This window comes from Nothobranchius furzeri, chromosome 17 (genome assembly GCF_043380555.1).
Source record: "Nothobranchius furzeri strain GRZ-AD chromosome 17, NfurGRZ-RIMD1, whole genome shotgun sequence".
Lineage (NCBI taxonomy): Eukaryota > Metazoa > Chordata > Actinopteri > Cyprinodontiformes > Nothobranchiidae > Nothobranchius > Nothobranchius furzeri.
The window spans coordinates 48,109,728-48,134,876 of record NC_091757.1 but is presented as its reverse complement, the minus strand read 5'-3'; the positions used below and the strand labels follow the sequence as shown (position 1 = coordinate 48,134,876).

General features: G+C 41.3%; 2 protein-coding genes across 2 annotated transcripts; both read left to right on the top strand.

The window, feature by feature from the left end:
* The first annotated feature begins 1,741 nt into the window (after window positions 1-1,741).
* On the top strand, window positions 1,742-4,263 carry si:dkey-251i10.2 (putative defense protein Hdd11). Its single transcript, XM_015972733.3, has 5 exons — window positions 1,742-2,313; window positions 2,613-2,725; window positions 2,902-3,011; window positions 3,139-3,203; window positions 3,918-4,263. Exons 1-5 carry the CDS (start codon window positions 2,127-2,129, stop codon window positions 4,025-4,027), a joined length of 585 nt encoding a protein of 194 aa, XP_015828219.3. The 5' UTR covers window positions 1,742-2,126; the 3' UTR covers window positions 4,028-4,263.
* Window positions 4,264-4,406: 143 nt separating this feature from the next.
* On the top strand, window positions 4,407-21,303 carry LOC107394020 (melanopsin-A). The gene is made up of 9 exons (XM_015972732.3): window positions 4,407-10,167; window positions 13,609-13,742; window positions 13,826-14,029; window positions 15,593-15,764; window positions 15,845-16,006; window positions 17,440-17,547; window positions 19,436-19,607; window positions 19,681-19,827; window positions 19,921-21,303. Exons 1-9 carry the CDS (start codon window positions 10,004-10,006, stop codon window positions 20,329-20,331), a joined length of 1,674 nt encoding a protein of 557 aa, XP_015828218.1. The 5' UTR covers window positions 4,407-10,003; the 3' UTR covers window positions 20,332-21,303.
* The last annotated feature ends 3,846 nt before the right edge of the window (window positions 21,304-25,149 follow it).

Below are 25,149 nucleotides of genomic sequence, written 5' to 3'. Positions count from 1 at the left end.
TCCAGACAGCATCACCACCTGCAGCGGACCCGCCTCCAGTCAAGCCAGCGGCTCCGCCTCCAGTCCAGTCAGCACCTCCCTGATCTCCAGGCCAAGGGACCGAGCCGGCAGCCAATCCAACAGAGCTCACTGTCCTCCAAGCTGAGCTGGTCTGGCTCCATCAGATCCTCAGCCTCCAGGAATTCCAGCTAGACATTCTATCCTCCCTGGTTCTCCAGGAGGCGTTGCCGGTCCAGTCAGCAGCCCCGCCACCAGTCCAGTCAGCGGCACAGCTGCCTGTCCAAGAGACTCTGCCCCCGGCCCAGTCTGTCCAAGAGGCTCCGCCTGCAGTGGTTCTGCCTCCAGTCAAGTCGGCGCCAAGCCCAGCGCTTCCAGTCAAGTCAGCACCAAGTCCAGTGCTTCCAGTCAAGTCAGCGCCAAGTCCAGCGCTTCCAGTCAAGTCGACGCCAAGCCCAGCACTTCCAGTCAAGATGGCACCAGGTCCAGCGCTCCCAGTCAAGTCTGCGTCAAGTCCAGCACTCCCAGTCAAGTCGGCGCCAGGTCCAGCACTTCCACTCAAGTCGGCGCCAGGTCCAGTGCCTCAAGTCAAGTCGGTGGTGGCCCCTCCTGCAGCGGCTCTGCCTCGAGTCAAGTCGGCGGCCTGACCTCCAGTCCAGTCGGCGGCTACGCCTGCAGTCCAGTCGGCGCCTCCAGTCACCGCCAGCCCTGTCCTCACCCATCGTCTCATGTGCCCCAGACGCCGCCCCCCCAGACTCTGGCTTCGCCTCCTGTGCCCCAGACGCCGGCCCCCCAGACTCCTTCTTGGCCTGCGTTGGGCATCTGGTGCCGCCCTTTTGTGGGGGTTACTGTCACAACCTGTCCTGTCTCCCCATTCTGTGCCTCCCATCTTCCAATTACTCCAGGTCCCAGCTTCTCATGCATTTCAACACTCTCATTCTTGTTTGTCCTGTCGGTTCATAGTTTCTATGTCCAGCGTGTTCTGTATTAAAACCTTCCTAAAACGTTCCTGTCTGCCTGCCTGCCTTCTTCCCCAGCAATTGGATCCTCACCTCCAGTCAACTCACCTGCACACGTCGTGACACAAATATCTTTACAAATATCCCAAGCTATTTTTTTAGTTACCAACATCTCATTTTTATTTTGAAACCCATGACTGCAGTACCCTTATTTGCCCACAGGATGTCATTCTTACATCTTCATCATGTACCTTAATAATAATAATAATAATAATAATAATAATAATAATAATAATAGAATCAAAAACTGTCTCCCAAAACAGCAGCTTTGGATTGAAAAGAAGAAATGACCTGTTTTCATCAAACTGAGATTTGTGCAATTTAGAGGTTTCTGTTTCCTTTAATACATAAAAAATTCTCATTTGAAAAATTCTCATTTGAAAAACGTTTTCTTGTTTAAATTACCACCTTAATAACAAACTATTTCACTTAAACAAGAGACTTTCTAACTTATAAAGGGTTACATAAATCAAACCTAACACAGAGCCACCATATTGTTACAGTTAATGGAAAATTAATTAGTTCATGTGCACCCGGTCAATAATCCTGTAATCAGCTGGAATACAACGTTGCCACGCACCATAGTACAAATGATTCTCCAACAAAGTAAACCAGACTGTTGATAGTATGTGGACAAAATAAATAAATAAATAAATAAATAAATAAATAAATAAATAAATAAATAAATAAAAAAAATAAAATCTGTGGGATAAAAGGAATGGAAAATTTTAACAGGTGTAAGAAGAAAACATCAAACACTTCTCCAAAATAGTATGAAAAACATTTAACTATGTGAATTGCTAAATTATATTTCAAAATTGCACTTTAGAGCTTCTTTCAATGAAGATTACCTGTTAGTCCATATAAAAACTAATCTCAATTTCTCCAAACTAAAGTCATTTAGCGAGTTAAACAAGTGAGATTCTAATTGTTCCTGACCTTTCTACATACAAAAACACTTTAAAGTTCCTTTGGAGAGAAACCAGATTTCACAGTTCCAGATCAGATGTTTTAACCAGAGAAAATGTTCGATGTTCCGGTTGCGTGACTTGGCAAAAAGAGTTTTTAAAAGTTCCTCCCTCGCCTTAGCTCTCTATTCGTTTTAACAGCATGTGGCTGCTCGGTTTATTCGTCCTCCAGGTGCTTTATGTTGTTGAGGGCTATCCCAGCGGCGCTCCCACGGGCGCCTGTGAGGATATGCTGCCTCGACACATGGGGATTGCCCCTCAGCCTTCACCGGCTCCCTACCGCATTATCACCAACAGCATGACGTTTCTGCCAGGGCATCCCATCACAGGTAAGGAGGGAATGCCTGCAAGAAAAGAAGGATATTCCAATTAACTCCTTTATATTTTACACTAAATTAAACATAAAGATTGAAATTTTTCTTTTTATTTGCAGACTTCTTACCATAAGAGACAGATTCATGCCTTTGTTCATGAATTAGTGTGAAGTAATTAATTCAGTTTTACGTTACTTTTGCCCTTTAGTCGTTGAGTTGGAACTGCAAAACACACATTTGGAGATTTAAAAGAAAGAAAAGATACAGTATACAGGTCTGCAACACGAGTTTTGTTCGGCTGTGTTTTCGTGCAGTTACCATTACAGGACCGGACTACCGGGGAGTTCTTCTGGAAGCTCGAACTGGAAGTAACACTAATGCTTTGGGAAGCTGGATACTTCCTCCTCCAGACACCAGATACCTTCAGGTGTGTTTTGTTTTTACTTTACCATTTTTTACAATTGATATTAAAAAAAAAGTGGATGTAGAAAATTTAAACTGTCAAACTGCAGCAGTAGGTCACACTAATGTTAAGAGATATTGACTTATTGACTTATCATTGGAAAAAAAAGTGACACGAGTTTTTAATGATGACTCTCTCAGTGTGCGGGGAACCCACAAGGAGCTGTGACTCACGCCAACACCAACCTGAAGGGAAACGGCACTGTGTTCAGCTGGATCCCACCCAGCACTACCAGCCCCATCTACTTTATGTAAATACATGACTTTTCATAGGCTAATTCAGATGTTACACTCTAAACATGAAAAATCTCTAAAATCAATATCTGTTGTGTGTTTTGTGTGTGTGTGTGTGCGTGTACGTGTGTGTGTGTGTTTCAGGGCTACAGTTGCTCAGCAACGCACCGTCTTCTGGGTCAACGTGAGATCCAGCACTCTGACCAGTGGTAAGTACAACAAAACACTTGTTTAGCTTTAGAAGCTTTTTTTTAAATATCTTGGGCAACACTTTACAATAAGGGTCCCTTCATTAACATGACTTAATACATTATGAAGCATTGATAATGTAAATTTGTCGGTGAAAGTTTGACCTTTGATACGTCACAAAACAAAGTACCCCTTTGGTAACATTCCCAATATTAACTATTAAGTGTCTATAAAGTTAGAGCAAAGGGCCAGGGGGGCTGTATGCTTAGTATTGAATTACATAACATGGTAAAGCAGTTGTTAATACTTTATTTAGTAGTTTATTAATGCTTAATAATGCACTAAGTAATGTTCATAAAGGGGCCCTTATTGTTAAGTGCTACCAAGTGTCCTTAAAGTTAGGACAAAGGGCCAGGGGGGTCTCTGCTTATTGCATTGCACAATATGGTTAAGCAGTTGTTAACACTTTATTTATTACTTTATTAATGCTTAATAATGCACTAAGTAATGTTAATAAAGGGACCCTCATTGTTAAGTGCTACCAAGTGTCCTTAAAGTTAGGACAAAGGGCCAGGGGGTCTCTGCTTATTGCATTGCACAATATGGTTAAGCAGTTGTTAACACTTTATTTATTACTTTATTAATGCTTAATAATGCACTAAGTAATGTTAATAAAGGGTCCCTTAATTTAAAGTGTTACCTTATCTTGCTTTTCTGTCTTTTCTTCCCCCCAGTAAATCTGGATGGTCTTCATCTGGCCACAGATGGAAGTTCTCACATAGCTGAAGGAAAACATTTTCTTCTCTTGGTGATGTCTTTCGTGTTGTTTCAGGTTCTGGGGTAAAAGTAGAAAGAAACTGGCCTGATTTGATCTTTTCATGTATTTAACATGTAACAAAATGTGATATTTGGTTGTATTTTTTGACATACTTCAAAGCCATACGCCATGTTACATTAACTAATTTTTTTTGAAAGGTTACTTTCTTCTAATCCTGTGAAAACCTTGTCAAATCAGTAGCAAAGTGTAACTTCAAAGAGAAACAACCACACAGATCGATAAAGAACTAAATGCAGAGTCCAGCTGTGGTGGTTTGCTATTGACTTTATTTTATTTCATGTAACAAAAAGCATGTAACAACCTACTTTTTCCACGTGGTTTGGTCTCCAACCCAGATTCCATTCACTAAAGAGGTTGAAGACATGCATGTGACATTTAAAACCCCATAGAATATCGACAGTTCATCTCATTCTGGATGAAGTGTGTAACTATCACAAGAAAAAAAGATGCAAAACAAAGTTCTTTTGTTAAAATCAGCAACAATTTTAGGGTGACAACTCATTTAAAAAAATCGGCAGATGTTAATTAAATTAAAGGATCTTTTATTTTGAAAACAGCATACATGAATCTGAAGATGAGATAAGGAAAATATAAACATTTAAAAAATCCTTGTGCTTTTAACTTTTGAATATTTTAACGTGTTCAGCAAAAATCAAGAAAATTCCACATGCACTGTAAAATTTTTTTACTTAGAAATCATTAAAATATGTTATTATAGAGCCCCACCTTCTCCCCCAACCCTCTATCCTACCACCTAATCTTGTTATTGATGCAGATCATGTTTTGGTGCTTTGATGGTGCTTTATGGTCCTATCTGGTGAGTTTTTGATCTCCAGCTTACTTCTGTGCCAGAGGTTGCAGCTCCAGTCAGGGAACATCCAGCAGTCAATTATAATTTGTGCCCTCCCACAGAGCGCTGAAAGCTTGCTGCGTGTTTATCAGGAATCAGAGTCCACCAATGGTACCAGCCGGTTCAATAGTAAACGACTCATTGACATGTGGAACACTGAACCTCGCAGTCTAGGTCATACTGGTTGTATCCCACACCTCAGATGTGTTTTTCCATAAAGACAAGGTCATTTGTCTAAATGGGCTGAAACAGATACGAGGACCTGAAATAGATATTAAAGGAAAGGAAAACATGTGCTGCCTTATTTTGAAATAATTCCTGATTTTATAGCAAATTTTCTGTCCCAATATTTAGAAGGATGCTTACTGATAATTTTTTAATGATTTTATTCATTTGAATCACTTTGTTAAAAAAAATGTTGAAGCTGTTATAATAAGTCTGCTAACAAGCGAGGTTTTGAACAGAAAAATCACCCCTCCCCTCGGGTATCTTCCCTGGATAAAAAGAGATAGTGCTAAACACCAGCCACTGTTTTCTATGTCCAAACATCTTTTACTGTCCATGAATTCAAATGGTGTTTTACTTTTTGGGACACTGCTAGTATGTCCTAAAGTTGGAGTAGTAGCAGCCGACTGTTTCTCCTTTTCTCCTCTGTGGAGGTCTCCGAGACCTCTGTGTTCCACCCGGTTTTACCCAGCGGTCAGCCCGGCGTATCTCTGACTCAGAAGCTCTGGTGTTGTGCACAGTTAACTCCGGTTGTAGCTAGGTTGCTACCTCCGTTAGCTTAGCTCCCACCTCCGCATTAGCTTTGGGTTAGCTTGTAGCTAGTTTCATCAGGTGTCGTCAGTTGATCCCAGCCTTACAGCCCCACCCTCAGTTCCTCCTCTCTTTTATGGAATTGTCTGGGCTTGACGGAACCTGTGACACGGTCAAAATGGCGGTGGTGACCACCTCCCATTTTAGTACAAAACATGATATTGGAGCCTATGGAAAGGAGATGTCCAGTATATTTATGTCGATGGTTGTTACCTGTGGAGCAGAAATCGTGCAACTTTGATGATCCTTCAGTTTATTCCATCGAGAGAATGCAACACTGATTGTAGATAGGGCTGCTTGATTATGGCAAAAATAATAACCACAATTATGGTGACTGAAATTGAGATCACGATTATTTAGGACGATTTTTCTATTTATGTTGATTTTATTTGTTTTTATTCAGTCATAAAATTGCTCAGGGCACAATCAGGACAAAAATAAATAAGAAACAAGATGATCACTAAAATAACTCCTGATTCCCAGTATAAAAAGACCAATATACTTACAGCTCATAGTTTATGACCCAAGAGCTGTAGACCTTGGTTTAACTCATTTAAGTCATACCAGTACAGACCCAAATACCAATATCTTGCAAATACTGACAGCAAGAATTATACAGTGGCATTCATAACAAATAAACACAAATAAATTGATGTTCACAAAATGTTGCATAACATTTATTGAGTCGTGTCCAGGTGCTGTAGGAGAATACACTAGCACCGTGTCCTCAGAGAGATTAGTTATTAATCAGCATGATGAACTTACTTCTATCTATTTCTACCTTATTTATAAACTATGTATGTACAAGTCCATCAGATAAATGTCCCAACCACAGCTGCACCCCCCACCCACCAACCCGGTCTCAGCAATCGGGGCAAGCTGCACGTGTGTTTAGCGTGCCGCACACGCACATTTAGCCGTTTTTAGTAGCTCAGGAGTCCGCAGGTGCGGTGTGTGTGTCACTCACTCTGGTTAATCCAACAGGGAGCCGGCTCCGAGAGCTGTTTCTTTAGCGACTGACACATCACTACATCATTCCCTTTCATAATGTCCTGAAGAACGGTCCGGAGCGCAGGCGGAGTGTTTAGCTAACCTGCAGGAAACGTCGACGACAGTTATCCAGAAAGTAGCTAAGGGTTACCAGAGATGTTTCTGAGGTGTTCGCTAGGTACTTTTAAGATTTAAAAAGTCAAGAAGGGGGTCTGAGAAGCTGTTAGAAATAGCGTCAAAGTCGCCAAGTTGGCAACACCCTAGGAGGAGCGTTTCATTTGCAACTCAGGGCAGCGCAAGTGGGAGGAGCAAATAATCGGCTTGTTTTGTTTTTTATAATCGTTCAAAACTCAGATCGTAATCGTGATTAAAATTCGATTAATTGAGCAGCCCTAATTGTAGATTTCTGATGCTGTAGTTTCTGGATCTGCTCGGGGTCCTGCGCCTGTCGATGTTTTGGAAACAGTTTAGCAGTTTGCAATCAAATTCATGTTTCTTACTGCCTAAATGTTTTTGAATGTGGTAACGTAACTTCCGTAAGTTGTATGTCCAGCCAATCCTCTAGTGTGATGTCATCTAGTGTGATGTCATCAACAGGTGCAGGACCCCGAGCCGTTCAGAAGGGAACATGGTGTCTTCCCCAAGGATGCTAGACCTGCACCCTACACTTTAGACCCAATTTTTATAGTTATATGATGAGGAGCCGCCAACAATTTTCAACAACTGGACATAATTTTATTCATTTTCAACAATGTTTTGATGGGAATTTCCAGAGATTTATGGTAAAAACTAAAGATTGTCTCTTTAAGGTAAGTGAAAAAAAATGTGTCATGTAAAGATGCATTAATATAATATTACTTATTTAGTGTGAAAGAGTTAATACAATTGTATTCATTCAAGCTATGAATCAAAGTGTGGCAATTTGGCCTTTTTTTAAATTTTTTACAAATAATCTGATTTGGTCACTTATTTTTTATTTATTTATTTTTTATTTTTTACAATTTTAATGGATTTAGGACAGAGAAGACTTTATTGACCCCACAGTAGGGAAATTCCCTTGGTACAGCAGCATCAACACTTAAGAGAATAATATGAAGAAAAATAATATCACACATAGGCAGTAGTCTAGAATTGTAACCTTCGACCACTAAAAACCACAAATAAAAAAAGAAAAACTTGGGTTCCAACACTATGCAGCATACTGCAAGAGACAATGACATTCTTTGTAAATCTGGTATTGAACGAGTATTGAACACATGATGAATATTGCATTGGTGTGGTTGTGTAACAGGATAGTGTCAGTACATCTTAAACTGAGGATCTACGGTAGCGTTCTGTTTTATATCTGGGATGTCTCAGTCTGGCTCTGAAGGAGCTGTCCATGGTCTCCACAGTGGAACGCAGTGGGAGTTTTTTTTAAAGATGGAGGTCATCTTCGCCAGCATTCTCCTTTCACACCTCTCCTCAACTGAATCCAGTGGGAATCTCAGAACCAAGCTAGCTTTGTGAACTAGCTTGTTCACACTCACACCAGTCCACAAAGTCCATGATGACTGACCTGCACTCTGGACATTCCCCTCAGACACACAGCTGACAAAGGCTGAGTCATCAGAAAACTTCTGGAGGTGACCACTGATGGCGTTGTAGGTGAAGTCCGAGGTGTAGAAGGTGAAGAGAGAGGGTGAGAGCACTGTACCCTGTTGAGCTCCAGTACTGCACACAACCTTCTCAGATGTAAAGTTGTGCAGCTACATGTACTGTGGCCTGTTGATGAGGTAGTTGACGGTCCATGCAGATCAGAAATGTCATCAGAAACTGAGAAAAAAAAATGAATATGTGTAAGGCAACACAAATCTTAATGCATATTTCTCAACAGATACCACAGTAGTTGTTACTGAGTTAACAAAAGTTGAAACAAACTTCTTTAAAAATCCATGTTCTCATGTTTTTTAATCTGAGTGCTAATTAGTATAAAACAGTGGTTCTAAAATTCAGGTCTATGACAATTTTGTCAATGCTGAGGTTGTGATGTTACCAAGACTACATTTGTAAAATGTATATTTATAAAATCCCAACAACAGACCCAATACAATCAAAATTCTGTATAAAGTTTGCAATGAATCACTTTCATTGTGTGTATGTGGGTAAGAATGAAGGTTGGTGTTGAAGGAGAAAAGGTTGGGGACCACTGGTGCAAACTCAAATGTCTGTTTCTGGAATGAACTTGTAAAAACACAAACACACAGCCAGCATCAATTCAGTTGATCTTCTCTCCAGAACAAACCCTCGTCCACATGCATGCACACAGCTCAAATTAGGAGGGAATTTAGCTTCAGGGGCTCAGATGACTTCTCTGTCTCAACTCTTTGCCTCCCACTAGTCCCATGTCGTCTTTTTCTTCCAACACCATAAAATGAAAGGCCAGCCGGTGGGCTCTTCTGACCCTCAACCAGCTGACAGATGGATGGAGACTAATTCACAACTTGTGTTTTTAGAATATTTTCCAAAATAATCCAACACTAAATAAAATCATGTAGACTTGATCAGGTGATTGATGAATGAGTGAATATTGAGCAGATTATGCCCCACTGTTGCGTAAGGGCTGCATAATGTGACGTACATATATCCCTGCTACCATGTTTGAAGCATCTGACGGATCTCTGAGCTTATGCCGCTGTTGATACTTGCTGTGAGCAACAAGCCAGTTACGTAAGAATGTGGTAGTTAACAGAGCTCAGGGCTGGGCCGTGTTGCACAAAGGATGTGGGGTTGGGAGGCAGAGTGATGCGAGATAGGCAGTGTCACAAAGCATCACGGGACAGTGAGGGAGAGACGCAGGAAGAGAGCAACACGAGAGGTTAGGAGTCACAGGTTCACACAAAGCGGTGCAAAGAGAGCCCTCTGAGTGAGAGTCTGGACCACAGCTGGTGTGAAGGGTGAGGAGGCTGCAGGCGATTGCCAGTTGGACTGTCGAGCGGTGACAGAGGCTCGGCCGTGGGATTTAATGATCTGGAAGAAAGAATCATTTCAACTCACCAAGTATCAAGAGGAAATACCTGAGGACTGCAGGTGGAATGTCAGATGAGAGTGGAGGAAAATGAGATGGAGTGGATGAGATGTTTATGTTTATATTTATGTATTTGAGATCTTTCATCTTTATTACACCTATAATCAGGAGAAATATATCATTAGTGCAAAACATCTAGCCCTTCTTGCTCTAATGCTTCAATTAATGGAGAGGCAACCCCAGCTAAAAGAAGTGGATCACAGAAAGGAGAGTTGTCTCATTCTGCCTGTTTGGAAGTTCCTGCCAAGGTGTTTGAATCATGTGGTCCACTGAGAGCATGGAGCCTGAGAAAACACACACCCAGAGGAGCTACGGCAAGGTGGACGTGCCCGACCAGGCTCACTATGTGGTCGCTGTGTTTGTGTTTGTGATCGGGGCTCTGGGCGTCGCTGGGAATGCTCTGGTGATGTTTGCTTTCTTCAGGTGAGTCTGAAGAGATGAGCGTCACTTTAGAAACGTGCACTTGATCGATTATTTTAGTGTTTATGTTTTATAGCACATATTAACTAAAGTCACTTTTCTTTTTTTGAAAGCTATCTTTTTTGAGCTCTTTAAAAATCTAATCTGAAGAATAATCCATTTTCAGATTAGCAAAAACCATAACCATATATATTAAGTTCTTTTTTTTAACAGAATCAGTTTCTATAAAGATGAAACTTTTTCATTTAAAGGGCAAATCAACCCCCCAGTTAACCAAAAAGTGATTACTGCTACTTAAATCAAATGAGAAACACTCAAAATAAAAATAAATATACTCATAAAATAAACAAAAATTTTGAAAAATAGCACAAAATTAAAACCCTGCCTCTGGAATTTTAGCAATGTATTTTGCATTCTAAATCAGACTATTCTAAAAAAAAAACAACAAAAAAACATGGTTTCATCAAAAAATGTAACTTTTTAATTTGAAAACTTGCTTATAAATTCAGAGTTCCAGGTCTTATGCATGCAGTGTGCAACGGGTGATGTCAAACAAAAAGAACAACCAACTTTTCCTTGGATTTTTTAAATAGATCATACATCATTCAACAAGATGAGGGACTCGCAGCAAAAAGTTCCCTTTAGAAGTCCTGCGATGAGTTTGTGTTGTGTGTGGTGTAATCTGGAGGAACAGTGACCTCTCATTTGAGTCACTGATGGTTAATGTTCCACAGAAACTGGGTCAGTGTGTGTGTGTGTGTGTGTGTGTGTGTGTGCGCGCGTGCGTGCTCTGGGGATTGTCAGCAGCTCTTTTATTCCATCTGTCTATCTAGATAAATTGGTTATATTCTCCATTTTTGTGTGCAGATGATTTAAATTTGCAGAATTGCAAATGAACAGTAAGTTTAGAGAACATAATTTTACACATGAACTAAATCAACACAAGGAATGGGATAAACTAGAGGAATATAACTGGTTTTCTGACCTCACCTGACACAACCGCTTTCAGTGAAAGTTTACCGTCATGCAGACAAAACGCACACGCGTCAGCGGGCGCTGACTAATGAGTCTGACTTAGAGATTAGCAGCTTTCAGTCAGGAGTCACGAAACAAATTTAATCAGTAAAGAGCTTTGGAAACTGAAAATTCAGCCGAGTCAACGTGTATGAATTTAGATTTATGCAGAATACAGAAGCTAAATATTCAAATGACCAAGTACGTCTTGGTTTAACATTAAAACACGGTGCTGATGGTCACAAAGAGGTATTTGACACAATCTGCTTCATGGTGACTGTTTAAGATGAAGGGGTGACAATTATATTTACAGGCTGTAATTAATGCAGATCTACATGTTTCTTAAACATTTGCAGGTTTAACAACTACTTTATCTTTTGCTGCCTGTTGGCCAGGACTCCCTTAAAGATGAGATTTTTAAATGAACGAATGAATGAATGAATGAATGAATGAACAAATAAATAAATAAATAATCTCCTTGAAAACATTTAAAACCAGATTGAGTGCACTTGAGACAGATTCCCCTGTGTTGTAACTGCCTTCTATAATTTTGTATATAAGTAACTGTGCTGCCTCGTGGCCAGGGCTCCCTTAAAATGAGGTTTTTAATCTCAATGGGACCAATAAAGAACAAACAAACAAACAAACAAACAAATAAATGCAGACATTAATACCTTTTAAAAGATTACAAATCCGTTTTAGATTGTTTGTCTTTGGTTTGAAACCTAAAAGGTTTCAGAAATGCTTAGAAGTAGGACAAGCTGTCTAAACATGGATGCCTAAATGAAAGGATCTAACATGAGTGACGTGAGTGGCCAAATATTTTAAAGCTGCTAAAAGCACCCCCCCCCCTCCCTACCACACACACACACACACACACACACACACACACACACACACACACACACACACACACACACACACACACACACACACACACACACACACACACACACACACAAACAAACACACTCAGTGTGAGCTTATCTGCTCAGTTTGCTTCTTGTTGAGGTGTACAGATTAGAGCGATGACCTGATTTGACAATATCTGTGTTACATAATGCTCCTTCATGTAGCAGGCTGTCACCATGTGGTGTGTACACACACATACACACACATACAGTCGTGCCTTTCTCTGTGCATCAGCTTTGCTGCTCTTAAAACACTGATATTTTAAGTTTAGCATCAAACTGACAATTACAATTTCGAAAGTCTTCATTACACTTAAAATGATCATTTTATTTCCAAAACACACTGTCAACCATCTGCTTGGCAGCAAACTAGTTTTTTTTTTTTTTTTTTTTTTTACTTTTTAGAGTTTCAAGACGTTGCTGGATCTCCTTATTTTTTATAAAAATGCTGTCTTTCTCCAGCTGAACTCCTGATTCCTGTAATAACTGACTCAGATTACATCCTGTTATTGATGCATTCAGAAACCCTCCAACATGGACAGAACATGCGTTTGGGCTTCGCTCCTCTTAGTATTCAACACTTCAATTTAATTTACATTACAATCATGTTACGTGTTTTTGTGAAGCTAACATGAGCAAAATATACTTAAACACCTTTATTGTGATGTTTAGCAGTTTAGCTACCCTTACCTGCTCCATCAGTGCAGCTTCCTGTATTAAAAAGCTGAAAATAGACACCTGTTATCTGAATCTGACGCCCTGGTAGCCTTGAGCGGCAAGCAACTAAAACCCCCACGAAGGGATGCAGACAGATGCTGTGAACCCCCCCCCCCCACCTTCCTATTGGAGTCTCATGTTATGTTGTGTTGTCTGAAGTCTGTTGCATATATGTTTGAGGTGTTTTTTTTGCAGAGCAAAGCTGCCCTCCTGCTGGAAAGTAACTCTGAAGTGCCTTTTTTTCCCTCCACCTGAACCATTCCTCATGTTCCCTCTTATCTCTATTAAGGTAGCGCGACTCAGGGTTGCGAATGACTATAGTCACCAATTCTTGTCATGTGTCTTGCCCATTTATGTCTGATCTCTGAATTGTGTGTACTAAAACTATAATTTCCCTCTGGGATTAATAAAGGATTGATTGATTGATTGATTGATTGATTGATTGATTGATTGATTGGTTGATTAAAGCATGAAGTTTTTATTTCTCAGAGAGGATGTGAACCTACTTTTATTCTATTGAAGTATACTATGAGGAATGTGATAAAAGGGCAGCAATAACAGCTTGATCAAATCGGTAAGAATATTTTAATTAGATAAACATTATTTGCAAAAGAATTTTTTAAAATAAAACTGAAGTCATAATTTTGTCCAATAAAGTAATTTAGATTTAAAGTGATGTGGTAAGACTGTCTTTTTGTGAACTTGTTCAGCAAAACAACTTCTGAAAGTTTTCAAACTTTTTACACTGCCGTCCCTCCACACATAATAATCAATTACCTCTCCTGTTGTGTGATTTGTGCAGCAACAAGAAGCTTCGTAAACTGCCCAACTACTTCATCATCAACTTGGCGATCAGTGACTTCCTCATGGCGTTCACACAGTCGCCCGTCTTCTTCATCAACTCCCTCTACAAGGAATGGATGTTTGGCGAGATGGGTAATTCTTATCATGCGTTAGCAGGCTAGATCTTGATTAGCTCTGCTTTGCTAATACGTGTGTGTGTGTGTGTCCTCCTATAGGATGTAAGATCTATGCCTTCTGTGGTGCCTTGTTTGGCATTTCTTCTATGATCAACCTTCTGGCCATCTCCATTGAAAGGTATCTGGTCATCTCCAGGCCCCTGCAGACCATCCACTGGAGCTCCAAGAAAAGAACCACATTTGCCATTTTTCTTGTCTGGCTTTATTCTCTGGTTTGGAGTTTGGCTCCTCTGGTTGGCTGGAGTAAGTTTTCTGGAACAGAAGAACTATTATGAGTTATGTTTGTCGTGATACGTTTGAGCTAATTTCACATAGGGATGCACCGATCAGGTTTTTTGCTGCCGATCACCGATACCGATATCAAAGAATGCTGATCACCTATACCGATCAAGTGGATTGGCCAGAAATTTTCTACAACATTATAATGAGTGCTATAAACTACATAATCTGGGAATAAAGGAAATGTAACCTAATCTAAAATGGTCTGTATTAGGGTTGTCACGGTGTGAAAATTTAACCTCACGGTCATTGTGACCGAAATTACCACGGTTTTCGGTATTATTGCGGTATTTTTTTTAAACGTGCTACATTTTCACACAATTAAATAAACCCTGTATGTCAGGAAATATTGTCTTCAGTTTGTGTCTAAATTTTGCCTAAAATGTGTTATTTTGTAATTATGTTGTTTATTTGTTTACATTTTTTCCCTTTAGAGTTTAAAATACCAATATTTGCCCATAACTTCTTATTTTATGTCTGTTTGATGTCATCATTTTAAAAATATTAGATCAGATTATACTCAGTACTCAAGTAGCCTTCTAATCAGATACTTTTTTACCCTTACTTGAGTAATAAACCCCATATCAGGAAAATATTGTCCTCGGTTTGTGTCCTTCCAGTGAGCTTTGCAGATGTGGGAAAATGTCATCAGGCAGTAATCATTGTTAAATTCATAATTATTCTCGGAGAGAGACCAACTCTCATCTGCCCCTGGGAGCCCCGTAATGCATAGCGTCATTTCAACATGGAGGTGTCCGCGACACGGTTTATATGCAGATAGCGGCGCTGCGGCTGCTTTATATAGCCACTCGTTGCATTCTCCCTCAACCCAAATCATCGGATCACGCATTTGAGCTAAAACGCTAACGTTAGCTTGCCTTGCGTTGACTGTAGAGTTTTGGGTGATGGTCACGCAGATGTGTCATGAGATTTGAAGCGTTGCTGCCTTTCACAGACACTTTTTCTGCACGTGCTGCAAACAGGATAGCCGTCTTCTATCAACTGCCCCTCGGCATTCTTCAGATATCCAAAAGATGCCCGTACTTCCCTCTTTGTCTTCTTTGACGGATAAAAAATGTCCTCCTGAGCGCTGCTGTCTCCTCCTTTGGCTATTATTTCAGCTTTAGCTTCAAGAAAGTTTTGGTTGTAAACAACAAAGTGCGCATGTGCCGCCGGCAACTTCAGCAGATGATACGGTGGCTGGTAAGGGTCACCGCGCCTACACCGCAGCCACGGTAAACCCACCGAGATAATATAGTTTTTTAAAAACAAGACGGTTATTATTATTGTCAACTTTTTTTTTACCGGGGTTTACCGCTACACCGGTTACCGTGACAACCCTACCTGATCGCTCTGCTTTGATCTATTTTGAAAACTCCAATCAAAACCGATAGGGGCGCTATCGGCCGATTACGATCAAATGCCGATCCATCGGTGCATCCCTAATTTCACACTTGTTCTCACCATGCACCACGAGCACATGCTCCTGTAAACATCCACATATCTTGTGATCTTTTCTCATCCCAGGTTCCTATATCCCGGAGGGCCTGATGACATCATGTACATGGGATTATGTTTCGTACACAGCAGCCAACAGGAGCTACACCATGATGCTTTGCGTTTTTGTCTTCTTTATTCCCCTGGGAATCATCCTGTTCTGCTATCTAAAAATGTTCTTATCTATAAGAAAAACTAGCAGGTGATGCATCTTTTGCACTTTTTTCATCCACATAAGACACAACCTAAGTCAAGTTTGAGCTCTTGCTGTTTCACCCTCAGGGAGTTGGAACGTTTAGGAACTCAGGTGAGAAAAAGCACTCTCATCCGACAGAAGTCCATCAGGAGTGAGTGGAAGCTGGCAAAGATTGCATTTGTTGTAATCGTGGTTTACGTCCTCTCTTGGTCACCGTATGCCTGCGTGACTCTGATTTCCTGGTCTGGGTAAGAACTTTTTATGTATTCAATAATTTTAGTGCTCCAACGGAAAGTTACTGTTTTTTGTTTTGGACGTAGACTGAAGATATGAGAAAACGTTAAAAAAGCATAAAGCCAAAAAACCAGTACCATGATTGAAAAATTAATACCAGAATGTATTATTATCTAAATAATATAAGACACACAAGTTCATAAGAGTTTCTATCCAAGGATATAGTTGATTTTCTCTCATGATCGACTGGTGTAAAAATGCTCATTTCTCCAGGGTTTACATAGCAAAAATAAAGCATTGAATTCTGTAAAAATCTGACCACATGTGATGCAAATAAATGCCGAAAGGCCAATCTGTGATACTGTTCTGAGCCCTTAAAATTATGAGAGGAATCTCCAGGGCATTTGGTTCTTTTATTAACTAAAATTAGCTAATTTAGGGGTTGAATATGGGTCAATTAAATAAAAAGCTATATTAAAAAAATAACTTCACCGGCTGTTTAAAGGTGTGCAGAATGAAGGTACAGTATTTCCTTTAAAAGCTATATTTTAATATAAAAAAATTATTTTACACGAGTACGACACTGAGTTTATGTTTACATCTACCAGCCAATAGAATGCACTGTTGCTGGTTGCCACACAGTCTGCTTGGCACAGCGACTCGGCAAGTCAAGCAGCTTCTTCTGAGCCCAGAAGATGTCGTCATCCTTCTCAGAAGAGAAGCAACCATGAAAGATCTAAAACCAGGTGAAGCCTACAACAGATGGACCCAAATAAAGAAACTGCACATATCGGGAGCAAACCTGGTATCCCGACGACTGGAAACTTTGCTCTATTGTTGCAACTACAACCTCCACCCACTAGATGTTGCTCTGGTGCTCATGTTCCATCTTTCACCTTTAATAGTTGATTCTATGTAAAATAAGAAACTCCCAGCAGTCACATGAAAGTCAAGATGAGGGAAAACATGGAAGCTCCTGACCCTCACAGTTCTGACCATTTATGCATCCATCCCATGTTGCTCCATGTACACGTAGACAGTGAATTTGCTCATTTGTCTGACTTTTTTTTTTATCAACAGGGGCATATCCTATTTGGTCAGCTTCTCAATCATTTCTTTTTTTTTTTTTTGGTTAACAGAGGATGGCAGCTTTACATGCGCACTAACCTGCATTTAGGCACACATAAAACCCACATGAGCAAACATGATCAGATGGATTTAACCAACCCAACCTAGCAGATGGTGCAAGTTAATCCCTGGCCAAACATGACCCTTTATTATGTTACAGAGCTACAACCAGTAAAAAGAACAGGGAACTTTGTGTTGTGATGGGCGTGTTTGGTCGTGCAACACCAAAATAACAAATGTCTGTGTGCAGCAAAATGAATAAGAACACTTTGTATTAAAATGAGGGAAAATATTAAATTTGTTTTTGTGTCTCAATCAGCCATTCCAACATTTTGTCACCGTACTCCAAGTCCGTTCCTGCAGTCATTGCAAAAGCCTCCACTATCTACAACCCCATCATCTATGCCATCATCCACGACAAATACAGGTGAATGGATAAAACAAGAATGAAAGAAGGACATATTGGGCTAAATGTAACTTTTGCTTTCTTATGTGCGTCCACGTGGGTCTCTACGGGCTCTATACACACTCCAAATGTAACCCCCCCCATCCATCCATAATTCCTAAAACCAGTGTTTGGTTTTAGGAATTATGTGCCTAAAACAAGCCTTTTAAAAAGTCCCCATTTGTGATGTCACAAATGGGGAAAGTGTAAAAGAGTGACCTCTCACAAGGAAGAGAGAGTTGCTGATGGAAGGGGAAGGGGCTCTACTCCAAGCCTCTCCGGGATATTGGAGCTTCTCAGCTTATAGCACCCTGAGCAGGGAATGGGTGGGCATGGCCAGCTCCAGCTTGCTTTCTTTAAGGAGCAATATGTAAGAATTTTACAATGAAAATTTGTAATCTGACATCAGCAGGCAAAAAGCTCCAGAGTTGTTTAAAGAAAAAGCCAGTAAACAGGAGCGACCCAAACGTTATTTCTTGTACCTCTAAGAAGCCAAGGCATCCTTTTATTTAGCTTTAATATCGGATAATGAAGGTTAGCGGTTAACGTTGAGCTAACAATGCCAACAACAAAGCAGAAGCAAGTAGTGAACCCAAAAATTTCCAAACTACTTTTTCAATTACCAACAACTTAATATTACAGTGAAATGTGTGTGTAATGTGAATAATGAGTCAGTTGCAATGTTTTACTTCCTTTATTGAGTCATTCAGAACTTTAACAGTAAAGCCCCCTTCAGACAGGCCATGAAAAACGGAAATGTTCCGGACTCTGTCCGTAAGACCTTTGCATCTGAATACAAACATCCGGATAACGTGTTCCGGAATTTATCCGGACGAAGCCCCTAGTAACAGGTCCGGACTTGTTACGGACAGGGTTGCTACTTCAGACTGGTGAGGTAAAGTTCCGGACAAGGGGGAGGGGGAGGAGGAGGGGACCGGGGGACGCTGTGCGCACCCAGATAGCCCGCTACTGTAGCATGCGGCGAACCACGGCAGCTCGCCTCCTACGGTACCGCCTAGACGCGCGACGGAGCGCTTCACACCGCTTCAGTGATTCCTTCAACCATTGAGCTTCATCATCCAGGTCTCTTATGCATCTTTGTGTGCGCAGAATTATGCTTAAGCGCCTCGTGATTGTTATCTTGAGAGGCGCTATAGAAATGATATTTTCTTCTTCTTAACATGAGTCAGATCCCCCCCCCCCCCCCCCCCCCCCCGCCACCATCAGACATCTGGAACTTTTCCCTGCTGTGTGAACGTAGCCGAAAGGACAAGTTCTGGTACAAAAGTGGTGTGTCTGAAAACACAGTTCCGGTTAAAAACCGGATTGAATTGTCCGCAAATGTTCCAGAATGTCTATCTGAAAAGGGCTCAAGATAACAGCAAAGCTGCAGACTACACTTCCACGAATGACGGAGGCATACTAACGTAATAAGATGTCACTACTGTTAAACACTCAAGTGAGAAGTAACTTTTTGTTGATAAAAATGACTGCAGAACCCAAATTTAACCACAGGATATCCTTCTAATTTCATTCTTACATATTATACCTTTAAAGTGACAGAGCCCCAAAACTCATTCTGAAAGGCGCCGAAATGGCCAGAAATAAAACTGTTCATGTGAGAGGGGTGTAGTGCAAAGAACTTCATAAACATGTTTGGTATCGACCATAGACTTTTATAACTGAAGCAAAAAAATTATAACTAGTCTCCTTTAAACGCTGTTTACCTCTCTTAACCCCAGTATTTTATTTTGATGTGCTGGTACTGTGGATAAATGTAGCTTTCACACAGATTCTTGTATAAATGAGCTGCAAGATCACTAAAAATTTAGTTTAAACCAATGTCACTATGTTGTCTGGTACCCAACAGGATGACTCTGGCAGAAAAGATTCCCTGTCTGTGGTTTCTGTCCCCGGCTCCCCAAAAGGAAGGCCTCTCCTACTCCATCAGTGAGTCTTCATTCAGGGACTCCATCCTTAGCAGACAGTCCACCGCTTCCAGGACAAAATTCATCAATCCCTCACCCAACTGCATTGATTTGGTAAACGATTCAGCATTTGACTGAAGGGCATCCTCTCAAACATGAAGTGGCATTGACATTTCCTCTCCTGCAGGTTCTGAAGAACATGGAAATGGATCATCAGGGTAGAAATTCAGGAGGTTCGTTCAGAAACACGTCGTCACACCACCAGTCTTACAGAGGCAGGTCCTGCAAGAGACAGCTGGAGCAGAGGGCGGGTGACACCCTCGCACCAGAGAAGGTCAGAAAATGCTTCTCATTTCAAAGTTTGTGTTGCAGTCAGATGTGAATTTATAGTTAATTCATTTTGTTGTCCTCCTTTTCTTTTTTGCAGCATCCATCAACCACTAGTGACCAATTGTGCACCCATGACCACGAACTGGTTTCCAGCTCTATGACGGTCGCAACTCTCCCTTTACTAGTTCTCACCAGGAGGCGCAGCGAGAGTCTAAGTCATGAGAGTTGGGATTCCCATGACAAGAGAAGCAGCTTTAGGGAACGACTGCACAGCCTCAAAAGCAACTCTTTTGACTCCTTGAACTTTGGTAAAATGCCATTCACTGATCCCAGATCCCCTCAGAGTGTTCCACGAATAATCGTTATCAGTCCCACCACTGAGAGTGGCATCGTCAACCACGACAGCGTCAGTTTAGCCGACAGTATTGAAGCAATGGACAGCAATGTATTTGCCAGCCTGAACTTCTCATCTGAAGTCTTTGAGGCGGTGGAGCTCCTCTCGATCTGATTACCTGATAAATGATCTGATAAAAGAAAACAAACAAACATTTGTTGACACAAAGAATTTGTCAGACTTTGGTGGAGACCTGGGGACTCTATGGGATACCATTAGTTGCTGCTTTTCTTATGAAATGAAGGGCCCCAGCTCCAGTGGCCAAAATCAAAGTTTAACAGTGAGATCAATGGTGAAGGGAGCAGAAATAGTTGGAACTTTGGGTTAAACCACCACATAGTTCCCGAGCTCGTGTCTGCAGCTCACCGCTCTCCCCGGAGATCGGTCAAAAGTGGAGAAAACTTTTCACCAGTGTGTGACAACTAATGAGACTAAGTTTAATGTTGACTACAGCATAGATTCTCTCCAGGAGATAACAGAGAACACACTTTCAACTTTGCTCTGAAGTAACTTATTTGCTTTTTGTGCTTTTGACAGTGTGAATCTTGTGAAGAAATGGAAAGAGCACAACACTTTACTTTGTGAGGTTTACTTCAAGTTATTATTTTTAATACACCGTAATTTATATATTTTCATTGGATTGTCGGACCTCAGATTCAGGAGGAACAACGTGATTTTCATCCTGGCTGTGGAACAGCTCTCCTTTGGTGAGAAGCACGGCCATCCGTGAGGGGCTCGGAGTAGACCCGCTGCTCCTCCACATCAAGAGGAGCCAGCTGATATGGCTCAGGTATCTTGTGCCTCCTGGACGCCTCCCTGGTGAGGTTTTCTGGGTAAGTCCAACCAGGAGGAGACCCAAAAAAAGACCCATGACACGCTGGAGGAACTATGTTTTCGGCTGGCCAGCGAACGCCGTGGGATTCTCCCAGAGGAGCTGGCCCAAGTGGCTGGGGAGATCGAAGTCTGGGCCTCCCTGCTTAGGCTGCTGCCCCCACGACCCGACCCCGAATAAGCAGATGATAATGGATGGATTGTGGGAAGGTTGTGTGTTTTTTAAACTAATGCAACTAGATGTTGTGTTTTACAGCCGCTCATTTATTTTCTTAAACATATAGTGAATATGTATTATATATATATATATATATATATATATATATATATATATATATATATATATATATATATATATATATATATATATATATATTTATAGACAGACAGACAGACAGAGAGTACAGACGCTTTTTGCTTCAGCTCCCTTATCTGCTTTTTCCCAAGGCTCTCTGTCCCGTCTGCCTACAGAGCACTTCTCTGCATTTCTCCTGAAAATCACTACTTCTTTTTGGAAAATGGACTTAATTAACTGGTCATTCAACGCGAATGATAAGATTTTTTCTACGATGAGAACGGAGAAGAGGGCTCCCACCTGTCCTCAAGGGATATTCGCAGCGGGATATGCACTCGATTCTTGGGAGGTCTGGCGAATCGTGTGCTTCTCTCAGTTGTCCATCGAGGACGTGGAAGATTTGTGGATATTCGGCCTGATGATCACTGGATTTCTTCTGATTGGAGTGGGAGGATATCTGGTTTTCTGGAAATTTGGGAAGACGGGAGCGATTGGAGTGCGACCCGTACCCACGGAATGTGCCGCCCGTGCGGTGACCTCACAGACTGGGACGTTACTCGAGGTGAACCGTAAGTTGGACAATGTCCTCGCGGCGTTGCCTGTGTTAGTGCGCAAGATGGATGTCATCTCGGAGAGGGTCGCCGGACGGTGTGTGGATGTTTAGAACGTATAATTGGCTTCACTGGTGGACATGAATGACCACTTAATGGACTCCAAGGCAGAGAGGAAAACGTATCTCTGTCTGCCCTGAACAAAGTCTTGTTTATCCTTACCTGACGCCAAGGGCAGCCTCCAAAGCTGCCACCAATATCACCCCCACAAAAGGAGGAATGCGGACAGATGCTGTGACCCGACCCCCCCGCCTTCAGATTTTGACTTCTGCTTCGAGGTCATCAACCTGCAGGAAACTCAATGAGCTCTCTGGCCCTCATCTCTCCCTCCCACCTGTTTGACTGCAGCTGTGAGCGCCGTACACTGGCAGCTTCTGTTGGAGGACCCCCCCCCCCCCCCCCCCCCCGCCTCCCTATCGGAGTCTGATGTTTTGTAACTGTAATGTTCGTGCTTCTATGTTGAGGAGTTTTTTGTATAATAGAGTTACTCCCTGCTGGGACTAACTCTGCTATGCCTTTTTTTTTTACCTTACCCCAATTATCCTCATGTAACACCCTTTTCATCTAATGAAATGAGCGCCGTTCTGGCTGCTCTCGTGGACTGCCTGTACCTGTCTTGTCTACATGTGTGTGTGTTTAACCTTGGTCAGGTTGTGTTTGCGGAGTCAAGCTCCTATTCTCTGGGTCGCTGGAGCGCTGGCAATAAAGCTTATTCTGATTCTGATTCTGATTCTGATTCTGAGATAGATAGATAGATAGATAGATAGATAGATAGATAGATAGATAGATAGATAGATAGATAGATAGATAGATAGATAGATAGATAGATAGATAGATAGATAGATAGATAGATAGATAGATAGATAGATAGACCTTTACTGGTGCAGGGCTAAAGTCAAAAATGCCACTGAAACACAAAGACTGGACATTCTTTAACGAGATTTTCTGGAGTGAAGAGACTTTTTGTTATATTTGTGACATTAAAAAAAAGGCCCTGCACTTAAGATTTCATACATCAGCTTAAGGTTTCAGTTTGTTTTTGTGAGGAAAAAAAGAAAGAAAAAAAAGTGGCTTGAGTCCTGTATAATTTTTTTTAGCATGACGTCAACCAGGAACAAGAATTTCAACACATTTAGCCTTTCCAGTGACCTCACCAAATCACCCACAAACTTTTACACCCATAAGACTTATCGTTCCAGAAAAAGCCACTTTCTCATGAACTGAAGAGCTTTGACCAGGAGTACAACTTTCCAGGAGTGATGCTGAAAAACTAGTTCATGCATTTATTACATCAAGACTGGATTACTGTAATTCATTACTCTCAGGAAGTCCACAGAATGTAGTTAAAAGTCTTCAGCTTGTCCAAAATGCTGCAGCTAGAGTTCTGATGAGAATTAAAAAGAGAGATCATATCTCTCCTGTCTTAGCTTCCCTACATTGGCTACCTGTTAAATTCAGAATAGATTTTAAGATCCTCCTTCTCACATATAAAACTCTTAATAATCAAGCTCCATCATACATCAGTGATCTGATTGTTCCATGCGTTCCTAACCGAGCACTTCGCTCTCAGACTGCAGGTCTACTGGTGGTTCCAAGAATATCTAAAATTAGGATGGGAGGCAGATCTTTTAGTTATCAGGCTCCTCTCTTGTGGAACCAGCTCCCAGCTGTAGTCCGTGAGGCAAACACTTTGTCTACTTTTAAGAATAGGCTTAAAACGTTTTTATTTGATAGGGCCTATGGTTAAAATCTGATGTTAGCCTAAATCTGGACAAGCGGGGGAGTACAGGGAGGTGGAGTCTACAGTCAGTAAAGACGGCTCTCCCTTGCCCTGCCTCCAACATGCCTCCATCTAAATAGGATAGATTATCCAGAGTTATCGCTGCAGTTATGCTGCTATAGGCTTAGACTGCTGGAGGATACACTGACCACTTCTCACACTTTACTGCTTTCTTCTACAGTCTGCTCTTTAACTGTACTATTTTGTGCAATTTCAGCTGTTAACTTTATTTTCTCTGTGTTTTTCTCCCCAGAAGAAGCGACAATGACGTTCTGCTGAGCTGTGGTGGCCTCATGGAGGGGGCCATCGACTAGCACACTACTGCTAACCACTTAAACATTCTCTCTCTCCTGATAATAACTTGGTTTCCTTGACGTTGGATGTGCTACTACTAGTTTATCCGTTTAATTAGAGATCCACTAGGATAAATACAATAAAGTTTATCTTTCACCAAATAGAATAGTTACTAAGACATCACAATATAACTATAGACACATTACTTTGTGTGTGTGTGTGTGTGTGTGTGTGTGTGTGTGTGTGTGTGTGTGTGTGTGTGTGTGTGTGTGTGTATGTATGTGTGTGTGTGTGTGTGTGTGTGTGTGTGTGTGTGTGTGTGTGTGTGTGTGTGTGTGTGTGTGTGTGTGTGTGTGTGTGTGTGTGTGTGTGTGTGTGTGTGTGTGTGTGTGTGTGTGCTCTGTCTTCTCCATCCCCAGTGAGTCGTGGAGGATGGCTGCTTATACTGAGCCAGGATTCTCTGGAGGTTTCTTCCTGTTAAAAGGGAGTTTTCCTCTCCACTGTCGCTTTATGCTTGCTTGGTATGAGGATTGCTGTAAAGTCACTGACACTAGTGACTAGTCAGTGACTTGATGCAATTTGCTGGGTTCCTTATATAGGAAACATTATTTCTGATTGGCTTAATGAACTGAACTGAATTGGAATGTTAATTATGTGAAGTGCTTTGAGACGACTCTTGTCGTGATTTGGCGCTATATAAATAAACCTGAATTGAATTGAAATGTAGCGAAACATAAAAAAATACATAAAAGTCATTTGACAAAGTACTTATTTTTTGAGTAGAGCCTTCTGCGCCTCATCCGCTCACAACTCGATGCTCCACAGCCAGTGGACAAAACAAATGAAAGAAGCAGGGCTGGAGCACCTGAGTGAGAAAAAAGCTTTGGCATGAGTAAATTCAGCTAACATTTCGTGTCTTCGTCAGAGTGTGTCTGACAGAGTTACTTGTCAGAGACGGCAGTACAACTCCTGCTTTTTCATTACTTGTTTATTGACTTGTTTACCTTTTGAAAGACCATGAACCAAAAGCATGAGCCAGATCAGTGATGAAATGTAAGGGAGTACAAGTACTTCCTGCATCTGTATTTTACATAAGTAATCTTGAGGCCATTTTGTTTACT